The sequence below is a fragment of the Prunus dulcis genome, chromosome 4, assembly GCF_902201215.1.
Source record: "Prunus dulcis chromosome 4, ALMONDv2, whole genome shotgun sequence".
Lineage (NCBI taxonomy): Eukaryota > Viridiplantae > Streptophyta > Magnoliopsida > Rosales > Rosaceae > Prunus > Prunus dulcis.
The window spans coordinates 6,771,743-6,790,541 of NC_047653.1; the positions used below are offsets into that span (position 1 = coordinate 6,771,743).

Consider the following 18,799-nt stretch of genomic DNA (forward strand, 5'->3'; position numbering starts at 1 on the left):
AATGCAATTGTTAATGCTACCTTCTCTTTGATGTTGTCAAAGAAATTAAAATAGGCATACCTCCATGACTTCTTTAGGACCAACGTTCCACAAACAGCCCAAAAGCCTATAATGAAACCAAGTGCCATGCTAACGTAAAACCACAACATTTCGTTATCATCTTTACCGTGATCTTCTAAAGGAAAAGTCTGCCTTGAACGTGCATCATCTCCAGGGCAAACAATTGAAAGAGGAGCCCCACACAATAACGGATTACCTTCATAAATAGATGTGTCATTGAAGGTTTCGAGTTGGTTGCCTGAAGGTATTCTTCCGATTAAGTTGTTGTAGGACAAGTTCAAGTGAGATAGAGAGGTTAAAGAAGAAAAGTTTTGAGGGATATCACCTGAAAGGTGGTTGTGTGAGAGATCAAGAGTTTCAAGCCAACGTAATTTTCCGATGCTTGAAGGAATCTTTCCAGTTAATCGATTCATCGACAAGTTCAAGGTACTCAATTCAACGAGACTGCCTCAGGGATTTCACCTTCAAAATTGTTTGACGAAAGATCAATGATGTTTCCCCAATAGGCTAATTGGATAGCTTCATATTCGAGTTCTTTGCCTTTGGAGGTTATTGTTGTTTGTCCATAATATGTATCATAGAAAACCAAATCAAGGTGTACAGCATTAGCATCGACTAGACAAATCATATTTTTCAGGCACTTGGGAATGGTCCCTGAAAAGTTGTTGTGAGCAAGGTCTAGGACGCGAAGGTATATAAGATTGCAGAAATGGTGAGGGATATGCCCACTTAACAGGTTGGATCGCAGTTGTAACAGTTGCAATGTGGACACGTTTGATCCAATCCATAAAGGTAGGTTTCCAGTGAATTTGTTGTGTTCAAGATTAAGTATGCCCAAATTAGTGCAATTTTGCAAGGAAAAAGGAATCTCACCACCAAAATTATTATTATTCACCTTGAATTGTTGAAGAGCACTTGGGATACCCATTGAACTTGGAATATTACCAGAAAGATTGTTGTGTGAGACATCAATAACGGATATGCTGCTCCACAAACTCCATTGTTGAGGGAATTCTCCAAACAGCTGATTGTTTCTAAGTGAAATGATTTCCATATCCTTCATGTTGCAAATTGAGGGTGGAATAGTACCATTCAAATGATTCTCAGAAACATCCAAATGACTCAATTTGGGCATCAATTGGTCTAAATTAGAGGGAATTGGCCCGGAAAATAAATTGCTTTGAAGATCAAGGAAGTTGACATTAGTGGGCCAAAGTGGAAGTGGGCCTTCCAATTGATTATGACCCAAATTGATACTCTGTAGCTTTGGAAACTTCAATTGTAATGGAAGCCTTCCACTGAAGTTGTTGTAAGATAAATCCAAATCTGTGACTTGGGAAGATATCTTCGATAACCATTCCTCTGGTATGGAATCCGAGATGAAAGTATTACGAAGACTAACATACACTAGTTCAGTCTGAGATTGAAGCAATACCCAAAAACCATGACCTACTCTGCAATATCCAATGTGAAGCGTGTGGAGCTTGAAAGGAGGAACCCAATCATAAGCCACGTTTAAAACGAGGGACATGGGCTTTGCTTCTATCTCATTGAATATTGAAATAGCTTTTAATTTTGTGAGATTAATGAAATGGGCTTCCGTTAGAATGCCTTCCCATGAATTATAAGACAGATCCAGTTCAACTAGCTGGGAGAGTTTTCCCAAACTTTCTGGAATGGAGCCGTTCATATTATTATAAGACAAGTCCAGTGTTTTCAAGGATGACAAGTTTCCAATAGATTCTGGAATTGAACCCCAAAGTAAGAGCACCCCAAGGTTGAGATGCTGCAAACTTTTTAACTTTCCTACGGAGGCCGGCAGTTGGCCTTCCAGCCGAGAACCAGACAAATCTAGCGATTCTAATGCTATTGTATTATTTGGACAATTTGACAAACTCCTCCAAAACTCTTCAATTTTCTCACCATAAAAATCGTTCCTACTAAGACTTAAAAACTTTAGCTTGCACATATTTCCAATGACTCTGGGAATTCGACCTTTGAGGCCCAACTCAGTTAAATCTAGGTATTCCAGAGATTTGAGGCTTGCAAGTTCACCGGGAAAAGGACCACCCAAATAATTCCCACTTAGATCAAGTTTTCTGAGGCTGGTAAGATTGAAAAGCCAGATGGGAAACGAAGAAGTATTGAAGTAATTATATGACACATCAAGGACCGAAAGTGAGGTGAAGTTAATTTTCTGTAGTGATAGTGGAAGGCTTTCAATGAAGCAATTAGATAAGTGTAACTCCAGTAAGGAAGGAAGCATGTTAACATGATGCAGCCAATTTGTAACTCCTGTGCTGCTAAGATTCACTCCATTGAGATTGAGGTATTTTAGGGAAGAGAGATGAGAAAGCCAATTCAAGTTTTTGGAATGCATTTCTAATGAGGGAACATAATTAGAAAAGGAGAGCTCAATATCAAGATAGTTCAATTCTGATAAGTTACCCAGAGAATGGGGAATCTCTCCTGAAAATGATGTAGAGGATATATTGAGATACCTCAGACTCTTAAGCTCCCCAAAGAACTTAGGAATGTGAATCCCATCAAAATCATTGTAGCTTAGATCCATATAATTTAAATATTTCAAGCTAAGCAAAGAAGGATTTATCTTACCCCCCAAGCAAGACTGCTTGTAAGCCAACTCGTCCCACTCTTCATCATACCTGACATATGGATATGGATTTCGGAGGTTCAGCTTGGCCACATGACCGTTGCGGTTGTTGCATGAAATCCCTTGCCATTGACAGCAATCGCTACCCACCCAAGAAGAAAGCCTTCTAGAGGGATCCTTAAGATCCTGTTTAAAACTGAGAAGTGCACTTCTCTCTTCCTCGATGCATGATCTCACACTACCAGTGCTTGGAACTCCATCAACTAAACAGAAACAGAAGTTACTGCTAGTGTGCAGATATGAAGATGCCAAAAACAAAAGGAGCAAAAAGTGAGAAATATAGGGAGGGTTGAATAAGTTTGAACACAAAGTATCCATTATGCAAATAAAGTTTCTCTCAATTTGTTTGTTGCAGATGGCTACTCAATGAGTGAACTCATATATAGGAGGCAAGGCAAGGCAGTAAAAATTTATCTTGCAAGTCAATGGTTGTGGTTCTACAAGTCAATGGTTATTTTACTAGAGAACATTAACCAACGCGTTCTACAAGTTTGCAAGCATTTTTCCTTATCATCACTTTAACCTGCAAAGAACGTGAAAGAAGGGCAAGACTTCTCCATCAGAAGGTGGAAGAACAAGGATATAGAAGCTCCTAGACCTTGACCTAAGTGTCACCGTTCTTATTCATTGTCTGACCCTTATTCTTGACAATTCAAAATTGCTAGATTTGCATCCACTTTGGAAGCCCACAAGAAAATTAGCATTGACATTGACAAGTCATGCTTCCAAATTTCCAAACCGTGTCTTGAAAAAAGTTGGAGAATTCTTTGGAGACATAATTAAATTGATTGTCACATTCAACTAGTTACTGCAGAAAATAAAAAAGCCATCCCTATCTTTTCCTTTGTATGACCAAAATAAAATAAAATTCCTTTGTATATTGTATGGGAATTCTTTATTTAAATATATATATATATATATATTTAAAAATCATAAATTAATGAAACAGAATTTTGCAGTGAATCCAATTGCAGCTGTTGTAGATTTTGGAGTACTTCTTGGCCAACACCAAAAAGACAACACAGTAGATCACCCAATCGCAGCTTCCATTTCAACACTCACAGAGAAGATCACCGAATGCTTGCTTTTATGCTCGTTACTGCACTTGTCATTGAAACTTTCCTTTTTAAATATTAAAATAAATTAAAATTTTTTTTTTAAAAAAGTGACCAAAATGCAAAGATACTATAAGCAAATACATACAAGTGATATTAGGAGAGGGGGATTCGAACACGACCTTAAGTGGAGGGGTAACTGCGTTTAACCACTTAAGTTACAAGCCCCTTGTGCAAGTATATTTTGTTTGGTGACAATACAAATTTAACAAACATTTGCATTTGGATTTGGATGTAATTGTTTTTTTCTCAGTCGTTTGACACTTTCCAAGTTGTCTTGAACAAGATTGAGGCCTTACCTTAGCTAGCTGAGAAGTGATAAGAAAACAAGGCATGGAATAACGGAATATGTTTTGTCGTATGTCACAGATTCATTAACAAACAAAACCATGGAAAAGATAATTAGATTTCGGACTTTGGATGCAATATACAATCTTAAAGTTAAACCCACATCACGGGTTTTTACAATTTTCTTTTCAAAAACCATGTGTTTGCAGCTAAAGGCAAAGCATTGATCTTCACAAGTCATGCTTCTAAAATTCCAAAACGTGTATTGCAAGAAATAGAAAAAAGTTGGCTTCTGGGAAATTGGTTGGTTGTCACATTCAACTATTTATTGCGGAAAATAAAAAGCCATCCCTATCTTTTCATTTGTATGGAGTATGGATATGGACCACATTATTTATATATTTTTTAAATAAAAAATTTATGATGGAACCGAATTTTTATAGTGAATCCAATTGCAGCTTCTGTTGTAGATTTTGGATACTTCTTGGCCAAACACCCAAAAAAAAGAAAAAAAAAAAGAAAAAGAAAAGAGAGACAAAATACAGTAGTCGCACTTCTTTCTTTTCATTTTCAGCAACATCAAGGATATAAAGTAAAGAACAAGGATGTACATAAAAAGTTCACAGTTTTTGTGTTTTCCCGTAAGCATTTCCAATTCAAGAAGCATACATGTAGTGTTATTGTTTTCTTTTTCTTTTTCCTTTCTTTTAACAATCTCGACGGTACGAGAGAAATTTATTGAAGAAATAAAAGAGTAACACTTGGAAGGGACAAAAAGACCCAAAGCCCCTCGTGAGAGACCTCAAAACACAAAGTGAGGAAAGCACACTAATACAAAACACGCCAAACCAAATTAAAAACTAGCAAAAGCAACAATTTAAAAGCTAAGACAAGTTTCGAAAGTAAGCTTCAGTAGCAACAGTCAGACGAGTAGCCCACCAAAACACACATTCACATTTTTGTTTTCTCTTTGTATCATAATCTCCCTTGCCAACGAGCTACTTTCAATGCAATTATTAAGGCTACTTTCTCTTTCATGTTGTCAAAGAATTTAAAATATGCATACCTCCATGACTTCTTTAGGACCAACGTTCCACAAACAGCCCAAAAGCCTATAATGAAACCAAGTGCCATGCCAACATAAAACCAAAACATTTCGCTTTCATCTTTACTGTGATGTTCTGAAGTAAAATTCTGCCTTGAATGTGTATCATCTCCAGGGCAAACAGTTGAAAGAGGAGCCCCACACAATAACGGATTGCCTTCATAAATAGATGGATCATCGAGGGTTTGGAGTTGGTTTCCCGAAGGTATATTTCCAATCAAGTTGTTGTAAGATAAGTTCAAGTGAGATAGGGAGGTTAAAGAAGAAAAGTTTTGAGGGATATGTCCTGAAAGCTGGTTGTGTGAGAGATCAAGAGTTTCAAGCCAACATAATTTTCCGATGCTTGAAGGAATCTCTCCAGTTAATCGATTCATCGACAAGTTCAATGTATTCAATTCAACCGTACTGCCTACTTGTTCAGGGATTTCACCTTCAAAATTGTTTGACGAAAGATCAATCATGTTTCCCCATGAGATTAACTGGTCATCTCTATATTCGAGCTCTTTCCCTTTTGACTCTATTGTCGTTTGTCCATTATATGTATCAAAGATCAGGACATCTATGCTGAAAGAAGTAGTATTTTTCAGACACTTGGGAATGGTCCCTGAAAAGTTGTTGTGAGAAAGGTCTAGGACGCGAAGGTAGAAAAGATTGCAGAAATGGTGAGGGATATGCCCACTTAAAAGGTTGGATCGCAGTTGTAACACTATCAATCCGGATAGTTTTGATCCAAGCCATAAAGGTATGTTTCCAGTGAATTTGTTGTGTCCAAGATTAAGTATGATCAAATCAGTACAATTTTGCAAGGAAAAAATAATCTCGCCATCAAAATTATTATTATTCACCTTAAAATTTCCAAGAGAACTTGGGATACCCATTGAACTCGGAATATTACCAGAAAGATTGTTGTGTGAGACATCAATACTGAATATTCTGCTCCACAAACTCCACCTTTGAGGGAACTCTCCAAATAGTTGATTGTTTCTTAGCGAAATAACTTCCATACCTTTCACGTTGCAAATAGAGAGTGGAATAGTACCATTCAAATGATTCTCAGAAACATCAAGATGAGCCAATTTAGGCATCAATTGGTCTAAATTGGAGGGAATTGGCCCGGAAAATAAATTTCTTTGAAGATCTAAGAATGAGGCATTAGTGGGCCAAATTGGAAGTGGGCCCTCCAATTGATTATGACCCAAATTGATGCGAGATAGCTTTGGAAACTTCAATTGTAATGGAAGCCTTCCACTGAAGTTGTTGTAAGATAAATCCAAAAGTTTGACTTGAGAAGATATCTTTGACAACCATTCCTCTGATATGGAACCCGAGATGAAAGTATTACGAAGGCTGACATATACTAGTTCAGTTTGAGATTGAAGCAATACCCAAAAACCATGACCTACTCTGCAGTCTCCAATGTTAAGTGCGTGGAGCTTGAAAGGAGGAACCCAATCATAAGCCACATTTAAAACGAGGGACATGGGCTTTTCTTCTAACTCACTGGATATTGAAATGGTAGGCCTTTCTTCTAACTCACTGGATATTGAAATGGCTTTTAATCTGGTGAGATTTATGAAATGGGCTTCCGTTAGATTGCCTTCCCATGAATTCCAAGAAAGATCTAGTTTAACTAGCTCGGAGAGTTTTCCCAAACTTTCTGGAATGGAGCCGTTCATATAATTATCAGACAAGTCCAGTGTTTTCAAGGATGACAAGTTTCCAATAGATTCTGGAATTGAACCCCAAAGTAAGAGATTCTCGAGGTTGAGATGCTGCAAACTTGTTAACATTCCTAAGGAGTCCGGCAGTTGGCCTTCGAGCCCACAATCAGACAAATCTAGTGATTCTAATGCTATTGTATTATTTGGACAGTTTGACAAACTCCTCCAAAACTCTTCAATTTTCTCACCATAAAATTCGTTCCCACTAAGACTTAAAAACTTCAGTTTGCACATATTTCCAATGACTCTTGGAATTCGACCACGGAAAGAATTCCGGCTTAAATCAAGTTTTCTGAGGCTGGTAAGATTGAAAAGCCAGCTGGGAAATGAAGAAGTATTGAAGGAATTATTTGACAGATCAAGGACCGATACTGGATTGCTATCAATCAAGCAATTAGATAAGTGTAACTCCAGTAAGGAAGGAAGCAAGTTAACATGATGCAGCACATTTGGAACTCCTGTGCTGCTAAGATTTACTCCATTGAGATTTAGGTATTTTAGGGAAGCGAGATGAGAAAGCCAATTCAAGCTTTTGGAATGCATTGTGGTAGCATAATCAGAAGAGGACATATCAATATCAAGATAGTTCAATTTTGATAAGTTACCGAGAGAAGGGGGAATCTCTCCCGAAAATGATGCGTGGGATATATTGAGATACCTCAGACTTTTAAGCTCCCCAAAGAACTTAGGAATGTGAATCCCATTAAAATCATTGCAGCTTAGATCCAGATAATTTAAATATTTCAAGCTAAGCAAAGAAGGATTTATCTTACCCCACAAATAAGACTCCTCATAATAAGCCAACTCGTCCCACCTTTCATCATACCTCCAAACATATGAATGTGGATCCTGGATGTTGAGATCTTCAGTATTCCAGCCATATGGATATGGATTTCGGAGGTTCAGCTTGGCCACATGACCATTGCGGTTACACGAAATCCCTTGCCATTGACAGCAATCGCGACCCGCCCAAGAAGAAAGCCTTCCAGAGGGATCCTTGAGATCCTGTTTAAAACTGAGAAGCGCACTTCTCTCTTCCTCGATGCATGATCTCACACTACCAGTGCTTGGAACTCCATCAACCAAACAGAAACAGAAGTGACTGCTAGTGTGCAGACATGAAGATGCCAAAAACAAAAGGAACAAAAAGTGAGAAATATAGAGAGGGTTGAATGAGTTTGAATACGAAGTATCCATTATGCAAATAAAGTTTCTCTCAATTTGTTTGTTGCAGACGGCTACTCAATGAGTGAACTCATATATAGGCAATGAACGTCTTCTACAAGTTTGCAAGCATTTTTCCTTATCATCTTTGCTGTTAGACCTGCAAAGAACGTGAAAGAAGGGCAAGACTTCTCCAATGTGTCCCACCCAGCAATTGCAAAGAACTTTAATCTAGGTTCTTATTCATCGTCTGATCCTTCTTTTTTTTTTTTTTTTGGTCTACATTATATACTAGTCTCTCCGTACGCTCTTTTGTGCCTGCGAGAGGTATATTTTTTTAAAAAATTTTAAAATTATTTTAGAATTAAAAAAAGATAATTGGTAGTTGTGTTCTATAAAAATAGAATCCATTATTTGATTTTTCTTTTAATTTTAATTTTTTTAATATCAAGAAGTGTGAATTTACCATATTATCTTCATTTAATTAATAATTTCAATTCTTAATATTTGCATTGACCAAAGACATCTTCTGTTATTTTGAATGTTTTACCATTCTCTGCCTTTTGCTTTATATAAATAGATATATGTTTTTGTTTGTGTTATTGGTCCAATCAAAACCTAAACCAACTTTGGAAGTCCACAAGTTGAGAGCTCATTCCATAGAGCTTCTCCTTCTCACTTGGTCCATCATTTTATCTTACATATACTCTTTCTCTCGCCAAAGACGTTTAAGCCTATTTAAAATCTACCTCTCATTATTATAGTGAAGGGGAGTGCTAGCATGTGTCATTCCTTAATTAACTTTGTCATGGGGAATGCTAGCATGTGACAATAAAAGTATTTTGGACCACCAAATTAGCATTATATCTCTCACATCATCTTTTCTTAGCTTGGTGTTGTGTATTAACTAGTCCAATTTAGTGGTATTTCTCTTTCGAACGTTAAAAGAAATCTTAAATTCGAATCCCCAATCCTCCATTAATAAAATAGAAGAGAATCGTGTCTTTTGATATGCTAGGAAAAATTGAGTTATTTATCAACAAGCAATATGTTTAAGCAAAATGTGAATGAGATGAAAAGGAAATTAGGTAGTGAAAGACTCATCAAAGTTTGATGAGGCAACTGAAAATTCATGTTTGAGTTACCAAAAAACCAAGGTCAACCCAAAAAAAAAAAAAAGTGTTCATCTCCATATTCGAGTTCTTTCTTCTTCCCATGATATACAATGGTGAAGTTCGGATGTGATTCAAACAGTTCCTTGATCATCATCCCCTTTTACTTTCTTCTTCTTCCGATTTTAGCATCTTCAGCCTGCACATGTGAAAAGCAAGGCAAAGACCATCTGTTTGCTAACAGCAAAGCATTGACCTTCACAAGTCATGCTTCCAAATTTCCAAAACGTTCACTCATTGGTTGTCACATTCAACTATTTACTGCAGAAAATAAAAAGCCATCCCTTTCTTTTCCTTTGTACGGAGTACGGATATGGACCACATTATTTATATATTTTTTAAATAAAAAATTTCTAATGGAATAGATTTTGGATACTTCTTGGCCAAACACCAAAAAAAAAAAAAAAAAAGACAAAATACAGTAGTCTCTGTTACAATTGAAATAACACAAGCACTTCTCTCTTTTCATTTTCAGCAACATCAAGCATATAACGTGAAAGAACAAGGATGTATATAAAAAGTTCACAGTTTTGGTGTTTTCCCGTAAGCATTTCCAATTCTTGAAAATTCAAAATGGCTAGACTTGTATCTACAATACTTTGGCATGCATTTGACATGTTACTACTCATTAGAATACATTGTATCCTTAATTGTGGAGAATTTATTAGTTGTCAAGGGTCGCATGATACAACATGTGAGATTCTCAACTTTTTATTACCATTAGGATGCATCATCGGATATATAGTCATTAAGCGCACATGTTGAGTCTATCAAAGCAATAATACCAATAAAAATTTATCTGAACGTTTTCTACAAGTTTGCAAGTCCATTCATACTCTGGTAGTAGGTACCGGCATTGATGCATTCTCATGACTTTGGCTACCAAAGCAATAATACCAATAGTAGGATTTTTATATATATATTTGCCTGCATATGAAAGCACTCAGCAATTTATTTAAGCAAAATGTTAATAAGATGCAATGAAAATAAGGTGGCGGGAGGCTCATCAAAATTCTATGATATAAACTAAAAAGAAAGAGATTTTTATGCATTAGCTTGATCACATCGGGGATTTATTTTCATAGCTCTTAGTTTAGGGATACGCGTTAGATTTCAATAATAAACTAAAATAAAGAAAGAGAATTAAAAAAACCTTAATGCAGGATGTATTTGTGCCTTTTTTATATATTAGGAAAAGTCGAATTTTATATCAGCAAGCAATATGTTTAAACAAAATGTGAGCGAGACGGAATATAAATTACGTGATGAGAGGTGCATTAAAATTACAATGAGCAAGAGCGGAACTATGTTAACCGCTAAACTGGGCTGTAGCCCAGTGAGCCTTTTGAGGGTTAAATATTGCTTAGTATATTAAAGTCTAAAAAATTTAATTCACTATCAATGTCATTATCATCTTTAATGTTAGACCTGCAAAGAACGTGAAAGAAGGGCAAGACTTACTCCATCACGTGGTTTTGCTTTTTGACTTACTGTCACTGTATTGCTTTTTGACTTACCTTTTGATAATTGGCCAAAACCCTGGTCTACGTTCATTGCATTATCTTTAAGGACGTGTTTGGTATTTACGAGTGGATTGACCGTCACATTAAAGATACGTTGACGGAATTACATGGATTAGTCAAGGTGGAACTAGGAATTTTTCAGTGAGGTGGGTTAGTTCAAATTTTTTAACTTAACATTTAATGATTTTTTTTCCTAAAAAAACCTCTTACCTTTGTACTTTGAATCTGTTTAAATTTATTGGCACCAACTAATCAAGCTTCCAAAATGAAAAATGCAAAAATATAAATAATAAAGTTTTACGTATATATTAATTGTAAACACAAGAACAATAGAATTTGGTTAATATATTATTCCGTTCTTGAACAAGAAGACATATGAACTTGAGAAAATAATATTTCTCTAATGTGTTTTAGTTGATGGTGAGCCATATAGGTTTTTTTTTCTTCATCAAAAATCTTTTGCCAAAGCCAACGTATAATTTCACCCCAAAAAAAAAAGTCTGCAAATTTAGCGAAGGAAAAAACCAAAAGGCTGTAAACTTGTTGCGGTGGGCCATGTAGATATGGGTGGCTGTGGTTCCACCCATATACCAACTTGTCTCTAGAAATCAGTTTGTAAGAGCAAGCCCAACTGAGGGCTCTTATCTGCCGCAAGGGTGCAGATGGTACAGCCCCAACTCAAAAAAGCAACACCAATGATGATAAATAGTGGGCTCTAAATGGCTTGGCCCACTGGAGGGTTGCAACCACATTTATATATAGAGCGCTAAGTTAAAAACTTTTTTAAAGCATTTCAAATAAAAATAAAACAACATTCACATTTTTATTTTCTCTTCGTATTATAATCTCCAACGAGCTACTTTCAATGCAATTATCAAGGCTACTTTCTCTTTCATGTTGTCAAAGAATTTAAAATATGCATACTGTTTGTGCAAATAATCTCACGGGAGAATATTCGCTTCTGGATCTTTCAACCTTCGATCTTCCTTCTCTCTATTCCTCGATTCCTGTAAAAAAGATTGGAGTAAATAGACCACACCGGGGGGTGTTAACCAAAGGCCCTCCGATGCCTAAGTTAGTTCGAGTGTTTGTAGGAAAACAATAGCTAAGCAAAGGGTACGAAGTTGTATGTATGGTGTAAACCGGGTGGCCGGAGCCGTGTGTGGTGGCCGGAGCAGTGTGGAGAAAATATGGAGAGTGGAGAGGGAGAGAGAGCTTCAAGTGTTTTTCTCGGGTATAAGGAGTAGGTTTTCTGAAGTACCTTGAATGATGAATGAAGTCGTCTATTTATAGGAGCCTCAGGACTAGGGTTTCATAGGGATCGAGTCGGCTTTGATAATATCCGAATTAAATATATTATCTCTTAAGAAGATAATATATGAATTAAATGATATTATCTTCTCTTTATTAGGATAATATCTTAATTAATGATATTATCTCTTTAAATAAAGATAATATCATATTAATTAAGATATTTATCCCAATTAAATAACTAGCCAGATAAACTGGTTTAATTAATTAATTTAAGAGATAATCTTCTTTTCCACATGGCGTGCACTGATTGGAGACGAAAATATATGCTCCCACAAATGCCCCCCAGCTTCTGCGTGGCGCTTGTGTGGCAGGTAGGAGATGAAATTATTTTTTTCGGACTCTCCAACTGTGTTTGGGCTTTCTTCTATGAGTTGGACTCCTTTTGCAGATCGAATTCCCAATTGGTGTAGGCTTCTGACTATTGTTGGAGTTGGATTCCTAGTAGGAATGAGCTTGCGATTCCTTCTTGACCTGGGTTGTCCAACTTGTATAAATACAGGGCTTCTCTTCACTTTGTGTCACATCGCAGAAAGATCTTGGAGAATTTGTATTGCTTGTCGAAGAGGGGAGTTGCCGTGCATCCCAAGATAAGTTGAGCACGTATATATTTTCTTCGTCTTCTCTTTTTTGCGGTGAGGACCAGCTAGGTGGGACTAGGCTGGTTGACGATGTGACTGGCGGCCGAAGACGGTTGGAGCGGCGGTGGCAGCTGGTTGCTACTGAGCGAGTATTGGAAAAAAGTTGGTGGTCTGCCCCCTGCCCAAGGTGTTGAGAGATGGAAGCAGAATGGTCCAGTCTCTGATGATCTGCCAGCTGGGTAGAAGGAGTGTTCTGGCGGACCCCCATAAAGAAGGAAGGCTGATGTCAAGTCTTCAATAAATGAAGCTGCGACTTCGCGGGCGAAGGATGTGTCACCATTAAGGAAGAACCCAAGGATCCTTTCTGTTGAGAAGAGTCAAGTAGGAGATGTTCCCCCGTCGTCAGCTAGGGTTAAACATCTCGTTGGTGCAGATAGCAAGCAGATTGGCGATATGCACAATATTTGGGACGTTCCACTCAAGCCTCCTGCAGACAAGCTTGGAGATCGTGATCTGCTCTGTAAAGTAGTCCGTGTGTGATCTAGTTCACCTACTATGAGGCAATGAGATGCAGATATTATTCTTCGAATTCGGTCGTCTGCACCAGTCAAAGGATGGAGGTCGAATTGGGAGGTCTTCTCATCTACCCAATCATCATGATCCAGCAGTTAAGTCATGAGATGTCAAGCGTGAAGTAGATTCAGCGTCGTTGACTCATTTGGAGGTGAGGATGGCGGCGACCAAGAAGACGAGAGAGTCATAGGCTCGAGCCGAGGGCTCTTCTGCAACATCAGCGACTAATCCCAAGGTGAACAAGTCCACCCCTGCAGGGGATACAGGCATGTTTAGCTTACGTCTGGAGACGTGTCGATGAGAGTGGCCTGTTTGGCCTACGTCCGGAGGCGTGTCAATGAGTATGACCCGTTTGGCCTACGTCCGGGGACGTGTCGATGGTAGTAGCCCTTTTGGCATACGTCCGAAGACGTGTCGATATGTATGACCCGTTTGGCCTACGTCCGGAGACGTGTCGATGATAGTGGCCCATTTGGCCTACATCCGGAGATGTGTCGATGAGAGTAGCCCGTTTGGCCTACGTCCGGAGACGTGTCGATGTGTATGACCCGTTTGGCCTACGTCCGGAGACGTGTCGAAAATAGTGGCCCATTTGGCCTACATCCGGAGATTTGTCGATGAGAGTAGCCCGTTTGGCATAGTAATAACCCAAACCAAAATATCTAAAAAGAAAGAAAATATCTAAAAAGTAAGGAAAATATCTTTTAGCAAAAAGACAAGTTTGCCCTCGCATATTTTAATGGGGAAAAATTTGACTTTTTAATCGAAAAAGAATTTGAAAATTTCGCTTACGCCATTGCGTAGAGCGCGGTGAAACGAAGAAGACCCGAATCGGAGTTGTAACGAAGAAGATATGGTCTAAATATCGCGAAGGGCAAAATGGTAATTTGGTCAAAAATTCAGATTTTTATTTCCCTCTCTCTCCTCTCCCCCATCAGTTCTTCTCCCTCTCCTCTCTTCCTCTCCCGTCGCACTCAGCAGTGCGACTGTTCGACTTCTAGGCGACTGCCCGGCCACCACAGGCCGAGCCGATCTCCAGCGAGGGTACCATCGGCTCCGCCTCCCTCTCGCCGTCAAGACCTGACCGACCTCCACCCCGGGGCCGCCCTGAGCTGGTCGGAAAATCACAATCTCTGACGGATGTTCACCGATTCCAGTTTAAACGTCCAGCTCGATTTTCTCCTTCAATTCTTCACCAACTCGATCGAGTAAGGTATGGTTTCTCAGCTATTTTTCGTGTTCTAGCTGATGGGTGTATGGGTTTCGATCGATTTTAGCTCTAAAGCGATCAATTTTCGACTTGAAATCTGGCTGAAACTTCGGCCGCCAAAAACTACTATTTTCGGTGACTTTTTGGGGTCTGTCCAAGAACAAAAGTGACTCCAAATAGGGTGTTTTACCTAGGATAGGAGTTTGGAGTCTTGGGTCCGAGATTTTTCGGCCACCCGAAATCGCTTAAGACACCCAAATCTGACCGCGCTTGCTGGGGCGAGTGGGAAAGGGTGGTGAAGTAATTCTGTGCATTTTTGTGATCCTCGTGTCGTCACGAGCGCGTAGGATTTCGCGGATCTCGATTCGGAGTCCGTTTGAGCCCCGAACGGATTTTCCATATCGCGCGATCCGCGGTTGCAGTGTAGTCAAATAGTCGGATCGCGCTGAATTTCGGATATGTCGGTCTACATGATTTCAGGATCGTGTAGGATTCGACGGATTGCGAATCGGAGTCCCGGATACTCCGAAATCGCGAACCCTGGGGCTAGGATTTGGATTTTGGCCAATCCGACCGTCCGTTTCGGACCAAATTCGCGGAACATGGTTCCTTCTCTGTAAGGAACCTTCAGAGAAGCCCAGATTGGCCATCGGAGACCATGGACCACGGGGTCCCGGATCGGCCGATCTGGCAGCTTATCGCTTAAGTGAGGCTTCGGGTCTCTTAAGACCATTCTAACTATCTAAAAAGCTAAGGCGAGCATATGAATAACTTTAAGATGAGTGCACGTATTTCTAGGAGCCGGGGGCAGAGTGTTTAATTTAATTTTTTTATTTCAGCAGACTATTGATTTATTATTCCTGGATAATCAGGCACCAAAGGTACAGTCGACCTGCAGGGGGGACCTTCGAAGGGTCCATTAAGCTCGGACCATCTGTGAGTGGACTTTCTTTCACGAATTATTTTATATAAATGAGTTATATAAAGGATTTCTATAAATAAGATTTCATAAGTGATTTTCTATTGATTTTATATTAATGAGTTTTATAAATGAGTTTATTTGAATAAATTTCTTTATTTGATCTTGAGTAAGCTTTATTGTGGTTCCGAACATGATTAGTACAGAAATAGTTCTATAAGTCTGTGCTGCTTATTTACCAGTTATAGAAACAGAGTTTGAGGTTGGAATCAGTTGAGACCGCAGCACAACTTGAGCTTTACAGTTATTACTCAGATATTTTTTTCTAAAGGAATTTATTTTAAAACCACCTCGTACCCATTTTCTTTGGTGATTACCTAGAGTTGGACCGATGTCTACGGACATCCAGTCCGATTTCAGTTATGTCAGTGCACTTGACTTTGCCTCACGAGTTACGGGGACGCTCGGACCGTGAGTGCCAGGATTTGCGGCTCGGCAGATTTGGTGTCCCGAGACCTGCCAGGATTGCGGCTCGGCTGACTCTGTGTCCCCGAGACCTGCCAGGATTGCGGATCAGGCTGACTACGGTCCCCTGCATCCTGCCAGAGCGACTTGAGCTGACTTGGTGTCCTCGAGGAATCTGCCGGCAGATCAGGCTGATCATAGTCCCCTGATTTCGCCAGTTTGCGGCTCGGGTGGACTGCGTGGCGCCCGAGACCTGCCAGGAGAATTGACGGATATGACAGGGGTACAAATATGTGGTATTTTCAAAGGATTTCAGCTCTTTTATTCAGTTATGATTTTCAGGTATTTCAAACCAGTTTCTTTGATATTTGCGCATTCTATATTTTTATATATTTGTTCAGTTATGCAAGGTTTGAGTACAGAGCTTTTATACAAGTTTGATTTCAGTGTTTTATGCAAGCTTTGATTTCAGTGCTTTTGTGCGAAACTTTTCGAGCTTGAATATGATTTATATAGAATGCCTTGAGTTTAGTATGCTTTCAATGGAGAGTACGTATTCAGCTTTATTTAACTACTTTTACAATGGGGGTTATTATGGTTATAAAGTTGTTTCTAAGAACCTTATTTTTGTCCACTCACATTTTTCAACCTGTTTTTCGCCCCCAGGCCGTAGAAGTGCACGGGATCCACCACCGGGCCATGCAAAATTTCCGCTTCACCACGTAAGGTAGAGTTTCGTAGAAAACCCTTGAAACCCTGAAAAATTTAGAAAAAAAAATGCTCTGATATCTAGTTGAAACTGAGAAACTAGAGTTAAGATTGGTTATTTGAGATATTCTGGCAGTTGGTGTGAAATTATTGATTGTTTAACAGGTGGAAAATTTTGGGAGTGGTCAAAATACAGGGGAGACTCTGCCGAAATTTCGGCAGAAGTCTAAGGGAAGTTAAAAAGAATTTAAATTAAGAAGGGTAAAAAGGTCCTTGGTGCCCGACATTCGCCAGGTGTCGGACACGCACAGGACTTGGCTCGAATTCCAAAGTGAAAATTGGGTCGGGTCCTATCAGCATACGTCCGGAGACATGTCGATGATAGTGGCCCGTTTGGCCTACATCCGGAGACGTGTCGATGAGAGTAGCCCGTTTGCCTACGTCCGGAGACGTGTCGATGATAGTGGCCCGTTTGGCCTACATCCGGAGACGTGTCGATGAGAGTAGCCCGTTTGACCTACGTCCGGAGACGTGTCGATGATAGTGGCCCGTTTGGCATACGTCCGGAGACGTGTCGATGATAGTGGCCCGTTTGGCCTATATCCGGAGACATGTCTATGAAAGTAGCCCGTTTGGCATACGTCCGGAGACGTCTCGATGATAGTGGCCCGTTTGGCCTACATCCGGAGACGTGTCGATGAGAGTAGCCCGTTTGGCCAACGTCCGGAGACGTGTCGATGAGTGTGGCCCGTTTGGCCTACGTCCGGAGACGTGTCGATGATGGTGGCCCGTTCAGCCTACATCCGGAGGCGTGTCGATGAGTGTGACCCGTTTGGCCTACGTCCGGAGATGTGTCGATGTGTATGACCCGTTTGGCCTACGTTCGGAGACGTGTCGATTGCTTTTGTGAACACTCCATTGGAAAAAAAAAGCTTGAACTTGTATTGATGTCTGTGTGATTACATTGCTTTATTGAACAAAAAGATAAGCTTGCATGAGTAACATCAAAAGTAACTTGTCGTCAATGGAGGTGAGGGAGGCTTGCGTGCCTGCTTAGGGCCCAGCTGATAGGTGAAGAGTTTCATGGATAGCCCTCCTGGAGGTGATGGGCATTCCATTGCCTTGGAACTTCCTTCCATTGAAAGATGATGAAAGGTTTGTCTTCCATAACTTGGTAGCTAGTGACGGCTTGGAAGATGAAAGTCGCGTGCTTGATCTTTCTCTTCTGCCCCCTGGTGGTCAGCCCGGGCTCTTAGAGTGAGCTAGGATCGTGTTGATCCATATGGCTTTTTTCGTGGAGGCTCATTGTTAGTTGCGTCACAATCCTTGATTTGTTGAATGGCCCCCCTTGAGATGAATTCTGTGCAATGGCCGTCTCTGACTAGATCTTCGAGGTACCTTTTCCAGGCGAAGCAGTCGTTTGTATAATGACCATACCCTTCATGGAATGTGCAGTATCTACTGGTATCCTTTTTTGTTAGGTTTCCCTTTAAAGGTGATGGTTTTTTCAACCAAGGCATGTCATTTACTTGAGCTAGGATCTGGTGTATCGGGATAGTGAACTTGGTGTACTTCTCTATTGCTGGAGCACCTTCCTGAGGCTGTGATCTGCGCTTGCCGTTCTCTTTGCTTGCCTGCTTAGCTGCTTGATCAGCCTTCTTCGCGGCAATCTGGTCGTCGTCCCATAGTGCGTAGCGCTCTGTTGTAGCAAAGACTTCTATCAATGTTTGGCGGGGAGAGATGGTCAGCTCACGATACAGCTCACATTCAATTGGCAACCCCTCTTGAAGGCGGAGGATGCAATTTGGTCATCACATCCTACAATGTTTGCCCTCTCTGCTTTGAACCTCTTGATGTAGTCTCGGAGGGATTCATCGGACTTCTTTTTCACGTTGAACAGATGGTCAGGGTTCTTCTTGATCGTCCGATAAGAAGTGTACTCTTTGGTGAAGACATAAGCAAGCTCCATGAAGCTGCTGATCGACCCGGATGGCAGGGTGTGGAACCAGTCCTGAGCTGCTCCTCTTAAAGTCATTGCAAAGACCTTGCACATTAACGCGTTTTCGGCTTTGTAGAGGATCATAAGGCTCTTGAAATGCTTCAGATGACTTTCGGGGTCGGAATCGCCTTTGAAGCATGTAAAAGAGGGCGTTGAGAATCGTTTCGGAGGGGCAGCCTGCTCAATTTTGACTGTGAAAGGTGAGGAGTTT

The 18,799-nt window shown here is 40.0% G+C and overlaps 3 protein-coding genes across 3 annotated transcripts; all 3 read right to left on the reverse strand.

Moving 5' to 3' along the window:
* Positions 1 to 490: 490 nt before the first annotated feature.
* LOC117625196 (receptor-like protein EIX2) lies at positions 491 to 3,052 on the reverse strand. The gene has a single exon (XM_034356802.1). The coding sequence runs from the start codon at positions 3,050 to 3,052 to the stop codon at positions 491 to 493; it is 2,562 nt and encodes an 853-aa protein (XP_034212693.1).
* Positions 3,053 to 5,112: 2,060 nt separating this feature from the next.
* Positions 5,113 to 8,175, reverse strand: LOC117625197 (receptor-like protein EIX2). The gene has a single exon (XM_034356804.1). The coding sequence runs from the start codon at positions 8,158 to 8,160 to the stop codon at positions 5,113 to 5,115; it is 3,048 nt and encodes a 1,015-aa protein (XP_034212695.1). The 5' UTR covers positions 8,161 to 8,175.
* A 9,676-nt stretch (positions 8,176 to 17,851) lies between these two features.
* LOC117625198 lies at positions 17,852 to 18,642 on the reverse strand. Its single transcript, XM_034356805.1, has 2 exons — positions 18,369 to 18,642; positions 17,852 to 18,306 (listed from the first exon to the last, which is right to left on the reverse strand). The coding sequence occupies exons 1-2, from the start codon at positions 18,640 to 18,642 to the stop codon at positions 17,852 to 17,854; spliced, it is 729 nt and encodes a 242-aa protein (XP_034212696.1).
* Positions 18,643 to 18,799: the final 157 nt, after the last annotated feature.